Source organism: Talpa occidentalis, unplaced genomic scaffold, assembly GCF_014898055.3.
Source record: "Talpa occidentalis isolate TD23 unplaced genomic scaffold, MPIMG_talOcc4v2.1 talOcc4.13, whole genome shotgun sequence".
NCBI lineage: Eukaryota > Metazoa > Chordata > Mammalia > Eulipotyphla > Talpidae > Talpa > Talpa occidentalis.
Genome location: NW_023601322.1, coordinates 1007823 through 1030403, shown reverse-complemented (window position 1 = coordinate 1030403; position 22581 = coordinate 1007823). Strand labels below are relative to the sequence as shown.

The window sequence follows — 22581 nt, the reverse complement described above, 5'->3', positions numbered from 1 at the left end:
GAGGCTGGATCCAGCAGGGACTCTGGGGTCAGCCTCAGGTGGACCCTGCAGGGCTGGACATGGTATCCCAAGAGGGCTGCAGCCTCTGGTCTCTTGGTGCCGGCAGCGGCCGTGGCTTGAGCCCCCTTCAGAGTGGGCTGATTCTTCGCTCAGCTCCTGTTCGCTCCTCAGGCGCATCGCCGCAGTGGCGCACACGCTGGGTCCTGTCAGGGGCCCCTGGCCTTGCTGTCTACAGTCGGGGAGGGTGGTCGGTGGGACCTGTGGCCAACATGCCCTGTCTAGTTGTGTGGCCTAAACACGTGGTCAGGACGCTGTCTGGTCAGCGCCGCCGTCCGCTGAGCTGAGTCTCGGCGGCGCTTGTGTCGGGGGACTGTTACTGTGAAACATGAACTTGGCTTTACTTTCTCAAGCTCGAAAAAGTTCTGGTGCGTGTTGTCCTCCGTCCTCCCTGCTGCCTCACCCCTCCAGTCTGAGTGCTCAAAGAGGAGGCCACAGGACTTCTTCAGCACTGTGGCCAGTGTCTAGTTTGCCTGTGTGTTGCCGTCGCGACGTCGGGGTGACTAAGCGAGGGGGTGGGCTGGGCCTGCTCAGGGTTGCTCCAAGGCCGTGGCTGCCGCGGGCTCCGATAAGCCGCCTGTCGCTTCTGTTTTGAAGGTACGAGCTCGCCCAGCAACTCCAGCAGCACCAGCAGGCGACCTTGCTGGATGGTGGCGCTGCGGAGCCGCAGAGCGCGCAGGTGCCCGCGCAGATGCAGGTGGAGATCGAGGGTGCCGAGCTGCCACCGTCTGCAGACACGGTCACCGCAAACCCCGCGGCCATGCTGGACCTGGAGCCGCAGCACGTCGTGGGCTCGGAGGACACGGGGCTCGGCCAGCAGCTGGCAGGGCAGCCTCTGGAAGCGGAGGAAGGTGAGCATTGGGCTCGCGCGTGGAAGCGCACGTGTGGCTCTGGGCCCTTCCCACGCCGGCCGCGCCACCCCCTTTCCCCTGACTCCACACTCGTGCCGTGTGGATGTGCAGGTCTGCGTGCTGCAACCTCGGGGGGCAGGCGCCTGCAGTCACCGCCTTCATGTCCTGAGAACGTCTGGCTTTCGGCCCAGGACCGTGTGGCGGTCAGCAGTGTCTTGCAGCTGGGCCCGACTCGGGCGGCCTGCAGCTCCCCATGCTGGCCGCTGGAGGCCAGCCTCGCCTCTCCCTCCCGGTGGGGACTCCTGCAGGACGCAGGCCCGTGGGCTGGGACTTGCGCCCAGCACCCGCTGTGTGTGTCCTGCGGCCGCGGACAGCTGCTGACCCGCCCACTGCTCTGCTCATGGGCATCCCCGCGGGCACTTGGTCTGCGGGCGGGTTCCCACACACCCAGGAAGGGTTTAAATAGCTGTTGAATGCAGCTGTGTCTGGGGTGTCCCCTATGGAACTGACTGTTGCAGGTGGAACTGCGGGTGATAGCCTGGAAGTCAGGAGATTACAGCTCTGCACCCCTTCCTGCTCCTCAGAGTGGAGTCAGGTAGGCCTGAGCTCTTCAAGTCTGTGACCCTCCTTTCTCACTCTCGCCCTCAGACAGGTTTGTGGCGCCGCAGCCCCCGCTCCAGGGCCACATGGACCAGTTCGAGGAGCAGGTCCCTGCAGCGCAGCCCTTCGCGCCAGCCGGCCTGCCCCAGGGTCAGTGTGCGGCTTGGGGTCCGCGCGCTCGGGCCGCGTTGGGTTTTATTTCGCAGCAGCTTTGTTTCTTTACGGTCCCTCCAAAATTTAGGAAGTGAAATAACCTTTCACGTGGCTTGTGTATCAGCATGCAGACGTGTGCTGTTTCTCGGCCTGCTCAGATTTCACAGCCATTCTGCTTGTGCTTTCTAGTTGGGGGGAGGGTGGGAATTGAGCAGAAGAGCTTGAGGCTTCGGGGTGACGTGTGTGTGGGGGTGGCCTCAGCCTGCCAGCAAGCTGCCATTGCGTGTGCCGGGAGCGCCGGCCCGCCGCTGGCCCGAGGAGACACCGGGAGCACAGGTGTGAGAGCGCCCGTTGTTTGCCGCTTTTGCCTAATTTCAGTGTCTTTATAAAACCGTTGTTTTTAATTTATTTCAGGTTTTACAGTGACAGACACGTACAATCAGCAGACTCAGTTTCCCCCTGTCCAGCAGTTACAAGACTCTAGCACCTTAGAATCCCAGGCCCTCTCCACCAGCTTCCACCAGCAGGACCTACTGCAGGCGCCTGCCCCGGACGCCGTGCCCGTGGTGAGTGCGGGGGCCCTGCGCCCCCGCCCCGCCCCGCCCATGCTCAGGCTTTGCTCGCTTAGAGGACAGGACCTGCTGCTAACCGCTGAACACAGTGACTTTAAAGAAAAACTTTAGTTTTGGTGTGTAAGTCTTTCATTTTCCTGAAAACAGTTTTCCTTAAAGATTTCATTGCCGCGATGTAGCTTGTCTTCCTGGCGACAAGCGGGAAGGTCAGGAGAGGGTAGTGTCTCCCCACCGCCGCACCCTGTGCTGCTTTCACCCCGAACCTGCGCTTGTTATTTGTGAAATCTTAAATGTGTTGGAGGGAAATACAGTGAATGCTTACATGTTAAAATAAATATTGAACGCCACAATTAATTTTATATCCAAATCAAGTTAGAGGCATTTAAGTTTTGGTTTTGCTTTGATTTTTTACATTTTTGGAAATTTTTTAATTGTGATGGAGATGATTGGCCAGTCCGTTGTTCCCTATCCTTAAAGGCCGCTGTTGGTAGCTTGGCCAGCTGTTGGGCTGCCCCCAGTGACAGCCTTGGAGCCTGTTCTTGTCGAGGATGTGACCTGGTTGACAGCAGGTGCTGCCTCCGAGGCCTGGAGCCTGCCCTCAGCCACTTGCCTACGCTCCAGAGCCCTCCGCCTAGGGCTCGGCCCCAGCTCACTGGGGTGGGATCGGGCTCACCCCATTCGGTGCTGGGACTCAGGGAGGTTCGTGCTGCAGCACCTGGTCTGCCCAGGTCTGTCCCTCCCCCAAAGGTCACTTCCACTCCATCCTGTGGGCGCACGCAGCATCCTCGAGCAGCTACCCACCCAGCTCTTCTTGTGCCCCAGGGCTACAGTGCCTGGGGTGATGGCCCCACACTCCACAGCCCCTGGGGTGAACAACGTGTCCTGCTCCCTGGGTCTTTGTGATCAATGAGGGACTGAATGTCTTTAGAAACAGGACATTCTGCACGCCCAGTGCGGAGCAGGTGAGGGGCCGTCTCTTCCCAGGATGCGTCAGTGAGTATGGGAAGTGACGTGCTGTGCTTGATTCAACTTCGTAGTATAATGAATTAGAAGAAAACGTTTAATAAAGTTGGCCTCAGTGACTTTCAGTATTGGTCTGACCTCGGGATTGCGGTGATCTATTTGGCTTCTCTCTGCCTCTTAAATCCCATTGTGGAATGTTCCTGCAGCCAGGGGTTCGCTGTTCTTGAGGTCCTTTGCGTGCGTCCCTGGACATTCAGGAGTCTGCTTGTGCTTGTGTTAAATCGTAGACAACTCGTTTGATTCAGGAGTCATCCCAGGAGGAACTGGACCTGCAGACCCCCCGCCCCCCGTTCCTGGAGGCCAGCGAGGATCAGAGCCGACGCTCCTACAGGTGGGTCTGCGCCCGGGCTGGCAGCAGAAGGGTGAATGACCGTCCCTGCAAGGGGGCCCTCGGGCAGCAGGGCTTAGTGTGATGACCAGGATGGTTCTGGGTCATGAAGAGTGCTGTTCAGGCAGAAATGTCGCAGAGGCCGCGCAGGGCACCTGCTCAGAGCTTGGGGGGTGGCTGAGGCGCACATGTCAGAGCTCTCAGCACTGGCGTTTAAAGCCACGGGGTGCACATCTGTCAGCAAGAGAAGGCTCCCGAATGGCTGAGAGCCTAGCAGAGTGAGCCTGGGCCAGCAGGGAGAGAAGGTTGCACTCCTGGCCCTTGTGAGGAGAGGATGTGACTTTCTGGTAGGACTCATGGGGTCAGGCTTCTCCCCCAAGCCCAAGAGTCTTTTGCTAGACCTTGATCACGGCGCTGCCGTTTGCAGTGTGAGGTGGAAAATGAGGGCAAAGCCGCATGGCCTCGTGACCTGGCCACCTGCTCTGTGGGCTGCTTCTGTGGGCACCAGGAGCTTGGCCCCATACACCTCCTGGAGGAGCAGCCAGAATGGTGGCATGGCTGCCTCCAGCCAGACAGGGCCTCACTGTGCCTGGACCCTGGGGACAAGGGCTGGGCCAGAGTGGTAGCTGGAGTCCCGACCAGGGCCTGCACTGGGAGCAGCCGTGAGGCTGGGAGGCTGCGTCTCCACGGCTGCGCACTCTCTCCAGCGCTGGTGGTCGTGACTGCTGTGGAAAGTCTGCTTTCCTGCGCAGAGAAGCTTTCAGCATCGAGTGATTTAGTCCTGCAAACAGATCGCTTTCTTCTGCTGACACGTGGACTAGAATTGATCCCAATTTCACGCCCAGTATTCTCTGCAAAGTGACTGGAGAATGCTGTTTGCTTATGTCTGTCCTAGTAGGTGACTCCCCGGAGCCCCACACATGCGTGTCTGTGTGTAAATTATTGTCAGCTTTTCGTTTCCCGCGGACCCTGGGGGTGTCTGCTGCAGATCTGGGTCTTGGGAGATTGAGGCTGAGAGTTTTACTAACCTCCCAGCACAGAGTGAAACTTCAGAAGTAGAAAAATAGGGACATGGAGCAGAATAGGCTGTCTTAATTTTTATTTTTTTGTGGTGCATGAACAGGAATCCTGAAATTTATAATCACTAGTTAATTTTCATAGTTCCACAACTACCGTGGGGGAAAATACTTCATACTTACGTATGCAAAATAGCTGCAGGAAATCTGTTTCAAAAACTATTTTGTAATCCAGAGGGTCTCGTAACGGCCTGCCCCAGCGTGGAGACTCACGGGCGCTGCTGACCGCAGAGCAGGGGCTCACTGTGTCTCACGGCACAGCAGGGGAGCAGCAGGTGCTAAGTTTTCTTGCCACTGCATTTAAAGAAAGAGTTTCTGAGTGGTTAAATATGCAGCCCCTGGGCCACTGGAGGATTCACGGGCTGGGAGCAAGAAACTGGAGTCAGAGGGCTGGGGCGCAGGTGGCCGCAGGCGGGGATGGGGTGGGCCCGGGCGGGCAGTCACTGCGCTCCCTGTCGTGGGCAGGTGTGACTACTGCAGCAAAGGCTTCAAGAAGTCCAGCCACCTGAAGCAGCACGTGCGCTCACACACCGGGGAGAAGCCCTACAAGTGCAAGCTCTGCGGGCGCGGCTTCGTGTCATCGGGGGTGCTCAAGTCCCACGAGAAGACCCACACAGGTCCTGGCCACCCTCTCACCCGCCCCCCCAGCCCGTGCCAGGCGCGGCCCCACCAGCCACCTCCGTGGCCTTCTCTGCCAGTTGGCCTCCAGGGACGTGGCTCGTCAGCAGACGCTGTGCTGGTGGCCGCCCACCCTGTCGTCCCCCACCCAGCGGTGTGGAGGCCTTCCTGGTGCAGGCTGTCAGCACCCATCACTCTCACAGCTGAGGGTGACCCCTGTGGGGCAACCACTCACCTGCTGTGCAGCAGCTGTGGGCACTTGTGCGGCCCGCATCTTCGGGCTGTCACGGCCAGTGCTGACTGGCATCAGCCTCTGTGGCGCGTGTCCCACTCTGTCTGGGCGAGGCCTTGCTGGTTTAAACCTGAGCGTTGACTGCACCTCGTCTTCCCAAGCGGCCCCCCTTATTTGTACACCAGCAGTGGGAGGGGCTCCTGGTTCTCCTGCTCCTCAGCGCTGACCATTGTTGGTGCTATTCCTTCTGTGCGTGACATCGTCTGGCCGCGTCCTGACGTGCACTTCTCAGATGCCCGCGGTGTTGAGCATCTTTTCGTGTGCTTTTTGGAGAAAGTCTATTCTCACCCTACGCTGTTCTCGAGGCGCCCTCTGCACCCTAACTGCATGGTGGAGTTCACTGTCTCTTTGTCAGATGCATGGCCTGGAGTTAAGGGTATTTTGAATGTCACTTCCATCTGCTCATCGCCAGTGCGTCCGCGCCGTGTCCGCTCCTTGCGGTGGTGGTGCGGCGCCAGGCCTTGTCAGCGAGCATTGTGCGCAGGGACGAGCATTGTGCGCAGAGCCCACAGACAGCAGGGACACGTTTGCAGGCTGGTCCGTGGGTCAGCGTGGCAGGGACTGTGGGGCTGCTGGGCAGGTCGCCGGTGCCGGAAGCCTGCCACGCCTGAGACCAGCGCGTGAGCAGGGGGACACCACGTGGGGTGCCCGTGGGGAGGGAGGTGGCAGCTCTGGGACTGGGGAACCAGGCATTCCTGGCGTGCGAGGGCAGCTGGAGGCAGTGCCCGCTTCTGTGCATGCACCAGGTCTTCTCAGGCCCCGCCGGCCATGCTGCGTAGAGGCGCGGCAGGTTTTTAGGGACCTAATCTAAGTCACTTGTTATGGGAACGATGAAACAAGGTGGGTTTGAGGACTGATTTCTGCGTAGGAGCGACAGCTATATTGCCAGTATGATTCTGGGGGACGGGCAGAACCTGACATCGGTGGGGAAATGCCCCGTGGCCTTGGGTCCACGGTGGGCGTGTCCTCGGAACCCTCCGGCGCCCGAGAGCCGGAGACCGCGGTGTGGGCCCTGTGAGGGTGCTGGGGCACCCTTGGTTTGCTTCGGCCGCGGGTGGCTCTGAGGTCCTGACGTGCCCTTTCCCTGTCGCCGCTGTCCAGGGGTCAAGGCCTTCAGCTGCAGCATCTGCAGCGCGGCGTTCACCACCAACGGCAGCCTCACCAGGCACATGGCCACGCACGTGAGCACCAAGCCTTACAAGTGTCCGTTCTGCGAGCAGGGCTTCCGCACCACCGTCCACTGCAAAAAGCACATGCGGAGGCACCAGGCCGCCCCCTCCGCCGTGTCTGCGCCGGGAGAGGCCGGAGGAGGTACTGCCCGGGGTGGCGCCGTCGGGGCCATGCGCCGCTGAGGGCCAGACTCGCTGCCGGCGCCCTCGAGGCTCGCGCTTGTCTCCTGGAGTAGAAGTAGCGCAAGATCTGCGGGGAGCCCAGAGGGCGCCAAGGGAACGGCCGGTCACCACTCCCCACAGCCCAGACCCCATGCCGCAGCCCCGCCCCGTGGTCTCGGGGTCACAGGCCACTTGATTGCCCGCCCACCAGTGTGTTCTCGCTGTGCGCGAGGCTGGCGAGCACAGGCCTCCATCAGCGCAGACCAGTGCTGGCCGCGTTGCTCCTGGTGCTGGCCGCGGCGGCGTGGAGGACTGCAGGCAGTGCCCGCCCCCCGTCCGCCCACTAGGTACATACGAAGGCCGACCCGCCGCTGGGGCCTTCGTCTCCCTGTCCCGACCTGCTTCCCTGTCCCTGCCCCCCCCCCCCCCCCCCGCCCCACAGGCCTGTCCTTGCTGTGGGGTCTCAGCAGGGGGTTTGCTCCCACTAGTCGCCATCCAGGCGCAGCGCCCGCCCAGCCCTCCTTTCCTGTCACATGCTGGCGACCGTGGCGCCCATCCAGGCAGCGCGCGCAGCCTGCGTGTCCCCGGGAGCGTGTGGACATGGGATTCTCCAAGTTAGGTTTTGCTTCCGGGAGCCTGCGGGGGGCTGCGCTGGAGGCCCCTCCTGCTCTCTGGGTCACTAACGTTCCGCGTCGGAGGGAACGCCCCTTCCGCCCGAGGCGGCACAGGCGGCTTCTGAGGACACAGCCTCGGGCCCTGTGGGCTGAGATTCTCAGCAGACCCCGAGCCCGTTACTGTTCTCAGCAGCGCCCGGCGGGGCGGGCGTGCCCCTCACGGCTTGCTGAGGGTGCGCCGCCTGTTCTGCTGGCGCTCGGCTCCTGTGCGCGTCTGTAATGCCCGCGCTCTGCCCAGATGCCTGCCTGGAGGAGGAGGAGGAGGGCGCGGAGCGGGGCGCTGTCGCCAGGAAGGCGCGGCCCGAGGTCATCACCTTCACCGCGGAGGAGACGGCGCAGCTGGCCAGGGCGCGGCCGCAGGAGGGCGCCACGGTGTCGGAGCGCGTGCTGGCGCAGTCGGCCGCCGAGAAGGACCGCATCAGCGAGCTGCGGGACCGGCAGGCGGAGCTCGAGGCCGAGCCCCGGTTCGCCAACTGCTGCTCCTACTGCCCCAAGAGCTTCAAGAAGCCCAGTGACTTGGTGAGGTGAGCGCGGCGGCTCGGGCAGGCCCCACTGTCCGCTCGTTGTCACTTCATCTCCAGCGTCCTGCCCGGCCAGGAGCTGCCCGTCCCCCACACGCCGGCGCGTCTCCCGGCCTCAGAGGCGCCGCCGTGGGTGCGGCCCGGCCGCGGGAGCTCCTGGCGGGGGGCGTCTTAACAGTTGGGTGTGCTCCGGAGTCCAGCTCGGGGTAACCGTGGCTGTGCCGCTTTTCCTGTAAGCTGCCCCCTCGCACCCCATTTCTCTTGGGGCCGGCGGGTCTTGCTGCTCGTTGGCGAGGGCGCCTTGGCTGTGAGGCGCTGCCTCGCTTCTCTTGGCTGGCATCTGGGTTCCTGAGGGTGCTGTGTGCTGGCGTGAAGCTGTGTCAGCGCCGCGGGTCTTTGTTACGTGAGGAGTTGGAGCTTTCGGAGGCTTCGTGTGGGGTTGAACAGAAACGCTAACGGCAGGTGCTTCCCGGCCAGGCATGTGCGGATCCACACCGGGGAGAAGCCCTACAGGTGTGACGAGTGCGGCAAGAGCTTCACCGTCAAGTCCACGCTCGACTGCCACGTGAAGACCCACACGGGTGAGGGCGCCGCCTACGGCCGTGCCGCCAGGTGGCCTGTGTCCGCGTGCGGGCGCCCTCAGCCGCGGGCGTCGGGGGTAGGAGCCGGGGCACCAGGCGGAGGGCCGGGAGCCCACTCTGGGGAGCCCGCATGGCACGAGGGAGCGGGCGCATGTGTCGGGGACAAGGGGTCTCGTTTCCTCACTCAGCCTCGAGTGCCTCTGCCAGTTCGTCGCCCCTTGGGGCTGACAAGGCTTGGCTCCTCGAGGTCCTGTGGGAACCGGGGGCCAGGAGAACCCGGGGGAGGGGCATTGTGGGCACCGGGGTCAGTCCGGCTCCCGCACGAGATGGAGAGCTCCAGTCTGTCCCTGCCTCCCGGGCCCTCTCCCCACTCCCCCCACAGCTCTCGGTCCTGTAGGCGCCCCCAAGCCAGGTGTGCCCCTCGCTGCTCTCGGACTTGCGAGGCCGCGGAAAGCCAGGACGTCCTCTACCCCCGAGACTGTCCGGGGCGACCAGCCTTTCCCTGCCGGTGCCATCCAAGAGCTGGCCCCCCGCGGCTAGGCACAGGCCCGCCTGCCCAGCGCAGCCTCCTCTGCGGGCCTGGCTGCCGCCGCCCAGGCAAAAGCGGACACGAAGCGCTGCCCGTGCCCTTCGCAGAGCCCTGGAGAAGGGCAGGGACCATGTCGAGGGCTTCCGTCCCCGCACCCGCGGCCCCTGAGGACAGCCCTGGGGCGTGGGGGTGAAGTCGCCACAGTGCTGGGGCTGAGTGGCGACGGGTGTGCCGCCACTCCTGAGGCTCGGCAGCCGCCGCTCACGCTTGGCTGCCTTCCCGCAGGCCAGAAGCTCTTCAGCTGTCACGTCTGCAGCAACGCCTTTTCCACCAAGGGCAGCCTGAAGGTCCACATGCGTCTGCACACAGGGGCAAAGCCCTTCAAGTGCCCCCACTGCGAGCTGCGCTTCCGCACGTCGGGGCGGAGGAAGACCCACATGCAGTTTCACTACAAGCCCGACCCGAAGAAAGGCAGGAAGCCGGCGACCCGGGGCCCCGCGGAGGGGCTCCCACCCGGAGGCCTCCTCAGCCCGCCCCCCTCCGACCCCAGCGTGTTCATCATGAACAACTCCGTCCTCACGGGGCAGTTTGACCAGAACGTGCTGCAGCAGGGCCTGGTGGGCCAGGCCATCCTCCCCGCGGCCATGTCAGGTGAGCAGGCGGAGCGGCGGCTGGCAGCGCCCCTGCGTCCGGGCCGGCCACGCGGCAGGTTGCAGCCGAGACACCCCCTTCCCAGAGGCCCATGCGCTGCGGAGAAGCCGCATTCTTCGTTGAGACGCTCACCTGCTGGCCCATCTCCTACCCTGGCGCCGGCCTCTCTGCGCTTGGGCTCTGGCTCCCTTTGCTGCTGTCAGGTCGAGGCTGACTTCTTTCTCAACGTTCTCAGCAGCAGCGCGGGGTCACTCCCAAGTGCGCGGGGACGCTGCTTCAGGGTCCTGGGCGCTCAGGCTGCTGAGGCCCCACAGAGCTTGGCCAGTCCCGGACCGAAATGAAACAGCAGCTGCTGGCGACTCCCGCGGGTGAGGCGGGAGGGGCTGGCCCAGCCTCTGACTGCTTGCGGCCTCCAGCCTGGTTTCCGGGCGTGTTTAATGAGGACAGTGATGTCGTCTGTTCCGCAGGGTTTGCTCCGTGCCGGCTGAACACCGCATATGTGTGGCGTGAAGGTTGTACATGTGCGTGTGAGTGAGCGTGTGTGTTAGAGATACCCTTGTGCAAGGGAGTATTTCCTATCTGAGAGGCTTTTCTCACACCCACTCTCTGCAGCCGGCGGCGACTGGACGGTGTCCCTGGCGGATGGGGGCCTGGCCGCCCTGGAGGGCGTACAGCTGCAGCTGGCCGCAAGCGTGCTGGGGCCGAACGTCCAGATCTCTGGAATCGACGCCTCCAGCATTAACAACATCACGTTGCAGGTACCACCCCCGCTCCCCACCGCCCCCTGCACCTGCCGTGGCCCCAACTGCACGGTGCACGAGGTTGTCACACAGGGTCTTGCTTTCCAGATTGACCCCAGCATCCTGCAGCAGACCCTGCAGCAGAGCAGCCTGCTGACCCAGCAGCTGGCCGGGGAGCCCAGCTTGGCCCCGCAGAACGGCGCTCTCCAGACCCCAGACGGCACGGTCCCGGCCAGTGTGGTCATACAGCCCCTCTCAGGCCTGTCTTTGCAGCCCACAGTGACCTCTGCCAACCTGACCATCGGCCCGCTATCTGAGCAGGACCCCGTGCTGGCCACCAGCAGCAGTGGTGAGCACCTCCTCGCCTGCTCCTCCCAGAGCCCGCGCCCCCACCGAGCCTGGACAGAGTCCCTGGCACTCGTACCCACAGCGGGAAGCAGCTGGGCCCTCACCAGGGGGTGCGCAGATGCCCCTACCCCTGGTCTTCCACTGCCAGCTCCACATGAGGCCTCCTTACCTTTGCGGTGGAGGCGCAGGAGAGCACAGATGCTTCATTTTGAATCTTTCTCTTTCCGAAATTATGATTCCACTATCTTTAATGGAAAATAGGAGAAAATTAGTGTTTTTTTTCAACCTTGGTTTTGTTTTGTACTGTTGCCCAGGGACTCACGACCTCTCACAAGTGATGACATCACAGGGCCTGGTATCCACCTCCAGTGGCCCCCACGAGATCACCCTGACCATCAACAACTCCAGTCTGAGTCAGGTCTTGGCCCAGGCTGCGGGGCCCACAGCTGCATCCGCCTCGGGGCCCCCACAGGAAATCACCCTGACCATCTCTGGTCAGTCATCTCACACTTCTCCTGTGATTTGCGTTTACCTTGTGGTTTCTTCTGCAGCACTGAGCTTTGCCTGCAGTCAGCGCACAATCGTGCTTGTGACTTCCGTGAGAAATTCAAGATTAGAGAAGATGTCACAACTCAAATCTGGTTAACAAATGAGTGTGTCCTTGTTGAAGGCAGTTGTCTCTGTTGCACATTTTTGGTTTAGCAAAGAGCAGAAAACCATGGCTACCTGGCGCTTCCTCCTGCTTGTTAACCTAAAAGGGGCATGTATGTGGCAAGACCTGTGTCCACCAGGGCATCGTAAGATACCTACTTTCTCGTTTTTCCAGAACCCTGTTCAGATTGTGTTAATCATGGCAGCAAACTGAGAAGTAGAGAAGAGGGTAGACAATGCCTGATGGCAGTGGGGCTCCCGGAAGCCCCACACCAGCCCCGCTTCAGGCGAAGGGCGTCCCGGGTTGCCCCACTCCCGCCTGAGTTGTAACGTGAGACCCTGCGGTCCCAGCTGTGAGCTCTCCCTGCCACCTCGGAGGGACTTGACCCTTACCGCGCGCCAGGCACACCCGTAAACTCACAAATACTAGTTCATTAAATGAAGCCTCCGGGCCGCATGAGGCAGACTCACTGCGGCGCATCGACACAGCCTCCTGGAGACAGGTGTGGGCCGGAAGCTGTGTCCACCTGCAGACGCCAGCGTGGCTGGCCTGCTGCGAGCCACAGGCGTCACTTTGCCTTGGCGAGGTTCCTGCAGAAGCTACTATTGGCATAGAGAGACGTGGCAAACGCGCTCTTTTATGCGGGTGTCCGCGCTCCTTGTCACGTGGGTAGGAGCTCAGGAAACACCTCTGGGTGGGGCGCTGCGGGGGCACGGTTCAGCCGGCGCGGGCAGCAGGGTGGCGGGCTGTGGTGATGCGCAGCCGTCGTCTCCTCATCACGGTGTTTCTAGTTTCAGGTTGAGATCCCACAGGCTTACGTACGGAAGCTGTTTTGTTCAAGAAATTTACCTTTTAGCATGCCCTGGGCCTGCAGGGAGTCCTGCCCGGCTGGCCCCTACGTCTGCCTCGCCCGACTGTGCCAGTCACTGATGGTTTAGTCGTCGCCGTCATTGTTTGTTTTGTTTATTCATTTATTCAGAAAAGCAGATGATTTTAAAAAGAATTGGCTTAAAAGATTTCCTGTAGTTGAAAACTTTAAGGCAGTTCACTGCAGAAGGTTTCCCCAAACTTGGAGCTGAAGGTATCTGTACTTAGTCATCATCATGCATTCTATTTTTGGCCACCTGTTGATGGAGACGTGTAGATATTTAATAGGAATTTTCAATTTTGAGGGGTTATTATTTCCATTCATGCAGAGAAATGTTAAGGTGCAGATGTTGCTCAGCCACGTCCTGCGTCCACGGGGCAGCTCACAGCGCACTTGGGTAAAGCACACGGCTGCTCTGCAGCCTCTCAACGGGAAGAGCCTCTCACCTGAGGTCTTTAGTTGCTCTGTCAGAGTCAAAAAGCAGCGTCCACAGACTTCTGCGGGCCTCCTGCAAGTGGCCCGTCTGCTGAGAAGGGCCCATGGCCTCTGCCGCCCCTCCTGTCCGCGGCGGGGCTCACTGTCTGTGTCTGGGGTGGGGCACAGGCCCGTAGCGGTCGCGCACCCAGCACCACGGCCTTGTGTCTGTGTTTTCCTCCAGTCTGTGTGGTTGTCTTGCTGTGTCTGACCGGACGGCAGAGCCTCTGAAGGCAACTGTCCTTATCAAGTCTCCCTGAAGCCCTGGTGTGGTTTTCAGTGAAACACCCCTGGTTCTTCGTTCCCGTGTGCGCCTGTTTCCGTGCCCCGACGCTGGCACACAGCCCGGTCACTGGGTCCCCGCCGAGGCGCAGCCCAGCGGTCTCAGGCTGGTACTTCAGCTGCTTGTGAGCACGCAGCCTGCCCGGCACAGCCCTTCCTGGAGGCCAGTCCCACGACCAGGTCGCTGCGCCCGAGGGCTGTGGGCACGCAGTCTCGGTACAGCGGGTGGTGCTGCTTTGGGACATAGTCCCGCCACTGGCGGCCGGATCCCACCACGTGCAGTTCTGCATGTCAGGATACGGGGTTAGAGCAGAACCCGTAAGGAGCATTTTTGAAAATGTACAGTTTCAAATGATTATTTTGATTTAGAGAATGTATTTCGTGGTCTTCATCTATTCCTGTAAACGCTGTCAAAGATGAAATGACTGTAAAGGGCGTTGGCGCGCGCTTGGGCGCTGCTGGCTGAGGCGTCCGCGTGTAACTCTCCACGCAGGTCAGGACCTCATCCAGCACAGCGCGAGCGGGGGCAGTGAGCTGAATGGAAGCATAAGGTTGTCCGCGCCTGCGCTCGGTAGCCAGCCCGCAGGGGCCACCTTGACCATCAGCAACGACCAGCTGCTCCCCCAGAGTGCTGCCTTGAACTCCTCAGGTACGTGGGCGGGGCACCTGCCGGTCCCCATGGTGGAAGGGGGCGCAGTCAGCAGGAGTCAGCCCCCCACGCCGGGGAGCCGCTGCCCGCCGGATCCTGTGAGACATCCCCTGTGCCCGCGGCTCGTGCGGCGGTAGGGCCGAGCTCCCCAGAGCCGTTGTGCCTGCGCTGGGTAAGGTGGGCCTCTGGGTGCAGCTGCCAGGCGGGTGCCCTCTCAGAGCAGCCCTCCTGGTCCTGCGGGATCCACCCCTCTCCCCATGCCCCGTCAGTTCTCTGGCACCAGCTGACGTGGGACACAACTGGCAGGAGGCGTCTTCCTAAAGTCAGGGTGTGTCCTCTTGTGTTACAAGCCCAGTGAGCAAGCTCGGGCGAGGATACCACAGCTTCATGAGGGACGGTCGGGCGCTCAGGTGCCCTTTGTCCAGCTTCCCTACTCTTGTAGAGCGAAAGTTTCCTCACATGCTAGGCTTCGAGGCAGGAGGTGACTGCACCCTTAGAGGGAACGCGGCCCTGATTTCCTGGGCGCAGGCCCAAAGCACAGACCCGGTCAACCCTCTGCACGCGGGCTGCTCTCACGCTCCCTGAGCCGCTCCCTCGCTCTCTTGCAGAAATGAGCCCCGCCCCCAGCAGCCTCCCAGCAGCCACGCCCATGTCCCCATCCGCCGTGGCCGCACAGAGCCTGGTCATGTCTTCGTCGGGAGTGGGCGCGGACGCCAGCGTCACCCTGACTCTGGCCGACACTCAGGGCCTGCTGTCCGGAGGCCTGGACACGGTCACGCTCAACATCGCCTCTCAGGTGGGTGCACGCCCTCCAGCTGGCCGGGGCGCCCTCTCCAGGAGGCCCCGTCTTCCTCAGGAGTATGCTCTGAACATTTTCTTTCAAAACTGAAGTGGAAATTTTTTCTGATTAAAAAAGTCGTGTTAAATGCAAAAGTGAGAAAATAAGAAAATTCGGGAACTACAGAAAGTTACTCGAAAAAGTATCTGCCACCCAAACAGGAGCCTGCACCTCAGTCCGCAGCCGTCTGAGCGCAGTGTGCGTCTGCACAGGACTGTCTGCGACCGCGTCTGCAGGACAAGCTGTGGGAGGTGCCCCTGCATGTCCTGCTGGCGTTCGGACCCCTCCCCATGCCAGCGCCCTTGCTCCCCAGACAGGCACGCCCAGGGCCGGTGTGGGGGTTCTCGTGGCCTCGGCACTGGTGTGCGGGTGACCCCTTTCAGCACACGGGCTGTCCAAAGCCCGCGTTCCCAGTGCACGTTGAGCCAGACGCCCCGGTGTGAGCGGAAAACCCACCATGGTGCGCAGTGATGAGTGGAAGTGAGGCCGTGTCGTGGTCGAGCCGAGCTGACCTGGGCTCCCTCCCGCTTCCCTCTGACCGTGACTCCCTGGGGGAGCAGCCACACGGGCAGCAACGCTGGGAGGCCCTTGGCACACGCGGGGGCCTCACCTCTGCTCTCAGCTCCCCGGGCCAGAGCCGAGTGCAGGCAGCGGCAGAGAACAGGCCTGGCCTGCGCCGTGACCTGGCTGCTCCTTCTTCACTCTGGGGGAACACCTAGTTATAAATTCCCGGAAGGCGTGAAAACAGCACACGCTTCCAGGGCATGTTGCTGGCTGGCTTTATGAAGCTTGTGGAGGGAACTGGCCATGAGGAGTCAGGACAGCCCCCGCCCGAGCTTCTGCGCTGGCGAGGCTGCTCCCCTGGGCAGCTTTGCATGGCAGGAGGCTGGGCATCACCTTGAGCTCTGCCCATCAGGCCCTCAGTGACGACGCTGAGCCCACGCCTGCAGAGTGGCGCTCGGCATGTGTGTCCTGAGCCACCCTGTGCCCGGCTCACTCGGAGCCGTCACGGTGGAGGCCGTGTTTGTGTGCACACGTAGGTGTTTACTGCTTCGTTGAAATGCAGCGCACATGCGCTGAGACTCACCCGCTACCTGTAGTGCACCATGAGTCCTTGGTAGATTTACAGAATTGTACATTCTAGTTCTAGAACATTCCATCACCCCCAAAAGTAAAGTCTCTGCCCTCTGCAGTTACCCCACAACCCGTCTCCATGCCCAGCCACCCTCGCTGGCCTGGCTGCATGCACGAGCGGGTCACGGCATTTGGCTCTACGGCCGGAGCACGTGTTCACTCAGCCCTTGACCCGGACAGTCGCACACCCTGCCTGGCCTCCCACTGGGTGGCTGTCAGGTTGGAGTCCCCTCTGCTGCCTGGGTGGGCGGCTCGTTACCGCTCGGCTCGTTACCGCTCCGTCTCTTGCTCCGTGGGCACCCGGGGGAGCGGACCTGCCACCGTGTTGTCCGAAGAGACCACTGTAAGCAATATTGTAAGTGGCTCCTGGCTGTTTGGATGTCACAACTTCTCAAAGAGTGGTTGTCTCTGCAGGGTCAGCAATTCCCAGCCTTACTCACGGACCCCTCTCTCTCGGGCCAAGGAGGAGCGGGCTCGCCCCAAGTCATCCTAGTGAGCCACACCCCACAGCCCCCGTCTGCCGCCTGTGAGGAAGTGGCCTACCAGGTACACACTGCTCCCACCGGCTCTACCCAGGGCATGCCGCACAGCCGGGGCTGGGGCCGGCCTGAGGGGGCGGCGATGGGGCACAAGAGGGTCTGGGAGTAGCCACCGGGCTGGCTTGTGTGGAGAATTGGGGTCCCGCTGACCCCATGTTGACGACACAGCTGAGACATAGGACCGGTGCTGTGCAAATCTAGTTTCGAATTTGCTAATTCGAACTAAAGTGTGGGAAAAATAATTTGAATTTAAGAAGGATTCACTGCCTTCGTAGATGAGTTTTAGGGTGGCCGCTTACTGTTCTCTCCAGGAGAAAAGGTGTCGTCCGCTCTGGGGGCGGGGGCTGCAGTGTCAGGCTGGAGGCCAGAGGGGGGCTGTGAGCCATGGGCCCAGCTGGTGAGGGCGTCGGCTCGGAGCAGCCCTCTGCACCCAGCCCCAGCCTTTGGTCTTGCCGCAACTCCGGCCGTTTCTGTCCCTGTTCACCTCGTGGGTTTCCACAGCAGTGCCAGGACAGCCTCACCCGTTGCTCCTTTGGACTCGGGAGCTGTGCTGCGTGCGCCTGGCACCGCGTGTGGGGTCCTCGTCCCCGGCCACGCGGTCCCCACGGTGTCAGACGGCCTTGGGGGCATGAGCCTGTTTGCATGTTGGGTCTTCTGGTCTTTTTAGTTTATTCCTATTTTTTTCATTCCATTTGTCATTACGCCACAGAAGCACCTTGTAGCGCCTCTTGCTGAATGTTCTAGACTTGAACCATTTCTGCTCATCTTGGGGTTACGCAAAGGGGTGGTGCTGCTCGTGGCACACCTGGCTAGCGGGCAGGTGCCGTTGCTGCTGTTCCTTGGGTGAGGAGTGACCGGCAGGCCAGGCGCTGAGGCACGAGTCAGCGGGCGTAGCATCCGCCCTCGTCAGTGGCGCCCGTGTGGCCGCGCTGTCCCTGTCCCTGCCTGGGCGATTCCCCGCCCACTCTCAGGGCACGGCTGGACGCGCTGCAGCCCCCCCCATCCTGGATGGCCAGGAGGGTCTGGGCCGTGCAGGCCATCGCCGTCGCCCATGCGATGTCAGGTCTCTCCACTCCGCAGGTGGCTGACGTTGCTACCAGCCTGGCCGCGGGCGGCCCGGCCGAGAAGGAGGGCCGGCTACACCCCTGCCTGGAGTGCGGCCGTACCTTTCCCTCCGCAGCGCTGCTGCTGCACCACAGCAAGGAGGCACACGGCCGGGAGCGCATCCACGTCTGCCCCGTGTGCAGGAAGGCCTTCAAGCGCGCCACGCACCTCAAGGTAGGCCTGTGCCGGCCCGCCTGCTGGTGGGTCGGCAAAGGTGGGTGTCATCACCAGGCAACCTGGGCGTGGCAGGCCTGTGTGTGCAGACAGGGCCGCGTGCTCACGGGTGATCGAGAGCTGGTGTCTCTGCAAAGTCAAGTAATGGGAGCTGCGTCGCCGCCTGTCAGCGCACAGGGCCCTCAAACCTGCGGGGCCTGTGGCAGAGCTGCGGGGAGGCACCTGAGCTTACTGTGGGAGTGGCTCACTCCCCCCAGCCCCCCAGAGGGCTGTGGCAGGCAGGAGGGGGCGCCTCTGGGGTGCTGCACAGGGCATTTTAATACTTACACCTCATTTTCTCTTGATGATCTTCTGAAATTTGGGGTTTTTGAAAAATGAAATTGTGCCAGAAAATCAGGATTGTGTGCCCTGCTGCGGGGCGGGCGAAGCGTGCCGTGACCCTTCTGTCTCCCCAGGAGCACGTGCAGACCCACCAGGCCGGCCCCTCCGTCAGCTCGCAGAAGCCCCGACTGTTTAAATGCGACACGTGTGACAAAGCCTTTGCCAAGCCCAGCCAGCTGGAGCGCCACAGCCGCATCCACACAGGTACCCACGGCCGGGCCTGCCCATCTGCTGTCCCGGGGGCAGGATGTGGCCATGCCAGGCTGCCCTGGAAGGGGGGCATGTGGATCAGAGCGGCCTGTGCCTCCGCCACCAGCTTCCCGCCCCCAGTCCTGGAGGACCCTGCCGCCTCTTTCTCTCCAAGCTGCCCCTTCCTGGCTCTCCTGTCTCCAGTGGAATCCGCCACGAGCCTTCTCGGGGGCGAACCCAGCACAGGGAGGAATAAACTCCCGTCCCTGCCTCGCATCCGCCTGGGCTGCGGGCCGTGAGGCTGGTCACACTCTAGTGTAACGTTTTGAGCTTCGTTTCATGGCCAAACACCCAGCTCTGCAGCCCGTGTTTCCATCAGTCAGCGACCTTAGGCCTTCCCGCTCCCCGGCGGCCCCGCCTGCTGTGCTTCTGGGTGGGAAGGCGACCAGTCGTCGCTTGCGTCCCGGCCTCCTGCTGTCCTGCCCTCCCCTGCCTGGCGCTTGGTCCTGGGCCGCATGGCGTGTCCACAGCCTCGCCGTTCGCTGGCGGCTGTCACAGACGCTTCAGCCCTAGTGCGGTTCTGTCACCGCTGGGCGCCGCGGGGCCTCCGGCAGTCGGGCTGAGTCTCCCCGGAGCACACCTGCTGGTCCTGCCGTCTTAAACCCACGTCCCCCTCTCAGTCTCACCTGCTCAAGCTTGGGAAGTGCCCCAGGTGAGTCCCGCGCTGTCCCCGCAGGGGAGCGGCCCTTCCACTGCACCCTGTGCGAGAAGGCCTTCAACCAGAAGAGCGCGCTGCAGGTGCACATGAAGAAGCACACAGGGGAGAGGCCCTACAAGTGCGCCCACTGCGTCATGGGTTTCACGCAGAAGAGCAACATGAAGCTGCACATGAAGCGGGCGCACAGCTACACTGGTGGGTCGCAGGGGTTGGGGCAGAGAGAGTGCTGGTGCGCCTCTGTGCCCCAGCAGCCAGTGGGGCCCAGTGCTGCCCCTCGGGCCCGCCTGCTTGCTGAGGAGGGGGCGCCGGGACCGCCGGACGAGGTGGCCCTGGGCGGCATGGCCCCTCCCAGTCCAGCCGGCATTTGGCCATCCCTGGCTGTCCACTGCGGCTGTCTGCTGGGCCGGTGGGTGTGTGAGTGGGGCACGCCCCATGGGCGGGTCTGCGGGGTGCTGGCACGCATCCTGCTGCGCCTCCTGTCAGCCAGCCTGGCGTGGTGACTGCCACCCATAGCGTGATGGCCCCGCAGCCCAGCTTTGCTCTGGTCACTGTGTAGGAAGCAGGCCAGCCCCTCGTGCAGCTTCTGTTCCCCCCCCCCGCCCCCCGCAGCCTCTTGCCGCTGGCATCTGAGACACTCCTCTCCCGCCTGCCCGCAGGGACATTGCAGGACCCCGCCGGCCCCCAGGAGCAGGCCGTGGAGGAGCTGGGCCGCACGCTGCAGCTGGAGGCCGTGGTGCAGGAGGCGGCCAGCGAGTGGCAGGCCCTGGCCGACGTGTTCTGACGCAGCCCGAGGCCGGCGAGTCCATGCTGGGATCGGCGGCGCTGGGCCTGCTCCTAGGAGCGGCGAGTGTTGCAGATGTCACGGCAGCTTAGCTGTAGCGTTAGCTGAAGAATCACTGTCTTTCAGAGACTTTTAGGAAAAAAACTGGGAAAAGTGTAAGCACGTTGTTCTCACTTGTCTACGAATCACTGACCTCAGGTACCACGCCCGGCGCCTCGCCGTGGCCCCACGGCCAGCGTGTCCAGTTAAGGAGCTGACTGGGCCTCACTATCATTGCAGTGTGATTTCTCTGTGTTGGCCAAGACAGACGTTAACACGGAGAAGTAAAACGGGCCCCCCGCGCTGTCTGCTGTGGAAGCCGAGCTGCGGAACAGCGCGTGGTGGGCGCAAAGCCCAGAGGGAATGTTCGCGCACAGGGAGGTGTTTTCCAGTTGCTTTCTCTGTGCGTTTTGAAATTAGTAGAAATTGACTCTTTTTTAGGTGACCTTAAGTTACTATGACTCATGTCTTGAGAGGCGGCTGGACCAGTTCTCTCTCCGTCGCAAGCATCTCACCATCAGGTACACGACGCAGACCTGGCATGGGCGCGGGCCGGGCGGGCCTGGCGCAGGACTTCCGAGGCGCCGCCGCCGGGCGGGGGGCCGCGGCCTCCACAGAAAGCACAAGCCATACGTTGCCAGCAGGAAAGAACGGGGTGCCCGGGCCGGGCCCAGCGGGCGGCTCCGTGGCAGAGCAGCCCGCCTGGGGTGTCAGGCCGGGCCGCCGGACCGTGGCTGCCTCTCCGTGCGCGAACAGACGTATTTTTATTTCAGGGAATTCTTTAGTCTCATCGATGGTGCCACATTAAACGTGTCCCAAACCAAATCCCACCCCACGCTGGGGCAGAGTGTGCGTCCCCCGACAGCATTCCAAAGATGGAAAGTTCCTTCCTTCATGTGAATTTCTCCTTTGAAATTATTTATATGTTCTATATATAAATACCCGTGTACATAGACAGATATATGGGCCTCTGTGCGGCTGAGCAGTATATTTTGTAAATAGAGCCCTGGTCCAGGGACAGAGCATCCGGGTCTTACCTCCTGCGAGCACTTCAGATCAGTATTGGCTTCATTTTATTCAGAAATGGCTCTCTCCGTTGTAGCATAAAGCTGGGGTTCTTGGTTTTTCTTTTCCTGAAAAATAATTGCCTTTATTTCTCTCATTGCCTCCCTGGTTTCAGCAGAGAGTAGTTTTATTATAAATATTGTATGGACTTTGTATAGTAAGAGAGGAGTCATTTCAGATTCCAAAAGAAAGACATTTCACTGTTATTTTTTGAAAGGGCATCTTTAAACTTCTGTTGTTTTTGGCATATGTATATAAGTAATATTGGTGGTTGAAATAAATCTTTTGTTATGTGAGAATATTTAAGTCAGAAAACTGTTAAATAATATTACTTTTTTTCAAACTGCTTCGTGTATTGTATATTTTTTTATGAAAAAGAAGCCTTATTTGACTGATTCTTGTGATACTGGCCTCTCCTATCCTCTGAGTTTCCTTGAATGTCAGTGCGTGTACCTGGTCAGTCAGTGTGTTCGGAATAACTGTAATTGTGCCAGAGTTTTAAAGGTTCTGCTTTTTAAAATGCACTTTTCTTTTTATAATTTTGTATTAAAATATTTTAGAAATGTTGATTGATTTTGATGAACAGGTTGAAATCCCCAAAGTTGAAATTATTGGAATTTTAAAATTTGTGCTCTTACCAGATTATTTATTTTGGTTTTAGCATTAAACGTCATCTCAGGACAGTCTCTGAAAGGGTTTGTTTCATTCCTGATGGCACAGAAGGTGCAGTTCGTGGCCTGCGCTGGGGGCTGTCGCAGAAAGGCTTTGCCGGGTGAATCGAATGCCCGCTTGTATTTTGGTTACAGAAAAAGGGAGACAGGGTCTTACAGACGATTGGTTTTATGAGTTTTTGCGATTTATTAGCAACCCAAGAAGACGCCACTGTATGATCTTGACTGACTTTCTACTTATAAAAGCTGCTGCTTTGCAAGACATTCCTGGCAAATACAAGCTTTAGCAAAGACATCAGTTCACCTGAACCTTGGGCGGAGGGCAGGGCTGTCTTGTGTCTCGCTGTCCCGAGAGGGTCTCCTGACGAGAGCGTCTCCGGTCTGGGCTCCGCGCTGGGCGCCTGTGTTTCTGGACGTGGCGCGTCACCGCGTGTCTGCCTGGGAGCGCCGGTCCGCGCGGAGTGAAGTTAGGACGTGGGTGCTATTTTTCCCTTTTAGAACATTGACTATAAAATCATTCGGCATGTGAATTCATTTCTAGTTCAGGTAATTTTTAGCAGAAAAATCTCTCGCAACGGTTCCCCCCAGCGCTGGGCAGGCCAGGCGCGACGCCGGCCCTCACGGCCGCCCCGGGAGCCGCTCCAGACGCCGGGTTTGGCTCGGGCGGGGCGCCCTCGGGTCGTCTCCCCTGCACCCTGTGGGGCCGCGGTCTCAGCACTGTGGGGCCCGGCCTCTCAGAGCACCTGGAGGAGCTGGGGGCGGCGCCCGCTTCTTTCCCCTGGAGGCTTCCTTGAAACCGGCGGCCTCCCTGAGCCAGGCCCGGGGGTCTGGGGCGGGGGTCCCCAAGGCCTGTTTCCCGCCCAGCACTGGTGGGCTGGCGGCAGGCCCCCCGCAGGCGCGCCTCCCGCCCCCACGCCAGCCGCCCCCGCCGCTCTGGAGCCCCGCTTCTCTCCGGCTCGGCGCGAGCAGGGTTTTCCGCCACTCGCTGCTGTGCACTCCCGGGCCCCGGCCCCTGGCCTCCGGCCGCGGCCGCTGGTGCTCCCCGAGTCCTCGCGCAGCTCCGTGGCGAGACGCCGCC

At 61.2% G+C, this 22581-nt stretch overlaps 1 protein-coding gene across 4 annotated transcripts in view; it reads left to right on the top strand.

Annotated features, from left to right (window-relative positions):
• ZNF236 (zinc finger protein 236) overlaps positions 1-20367 on the top strand; it is a 55848-nt gene extending 35481 nt beyond the window's left edge. For 2 of the 4 annotated variants that reach the window (XM_037508393.2, XM_054693984.1), the window contains 19 exons: positions 655-908; positions 1557-1658; positions 2076-2227; positions 3484-3587; positions 5126-5277; positions 6672-6881; positions 7814-8099; positions 8574-8677; positions 9492-9857; positions 10470-10615; positions 10706-10946; positions 11260-11439; positions 13715-13870; positions 14479-14666; positions 16257-16388; positions 17462-17659; positions 18115-18244; positions 18966-19142; positions 19604-20366. In XM_037508393.2, coding sequence (XP_037364290.1) covers positions 655-908; positions 1557-1658; positions 2076-2227; positions 3484-3587; positions 5126-5277; positions 6672-6881; positions 7814-8099; positions 8574-8677; positions 9492-9857; positions 10470-10615; positions 10706-10946; positions 11260-11439; positions 13715-13870; positions 14479-14666; positions 16257-16388; positions 17462-17659; positions 18115-18244; positions 18966-19142; positions 19604-19728 — 3403 coding nt within the window. In that variant the 3' untranslated portion in view covers positions 19729-20366. Of the gene's footprint in view, positions 1-654; positions 909-1556; positions 1659-2075; positions 2228-3483; positions 3588-5125; positions 5278-6671; positions 6882-7813; positions 8100-8573; positions 8678-9491; positions 9858-10469; positions 10616-10705; positions 10947-11259; positions 11440-13714; positions 13871-14478; positions 14667-16256; positions 16389-17461; positions 17660-18114; positions 18245-18965; positions 19143-19603 lie in introns of all 4 variants that reach the window. The other 2 variants (XM_054693985.1, XM_054693986.1) reach the window with 2 other exon arrangements.
• Positions 20368-22581: the final 2214 nt, after the last annotated feature.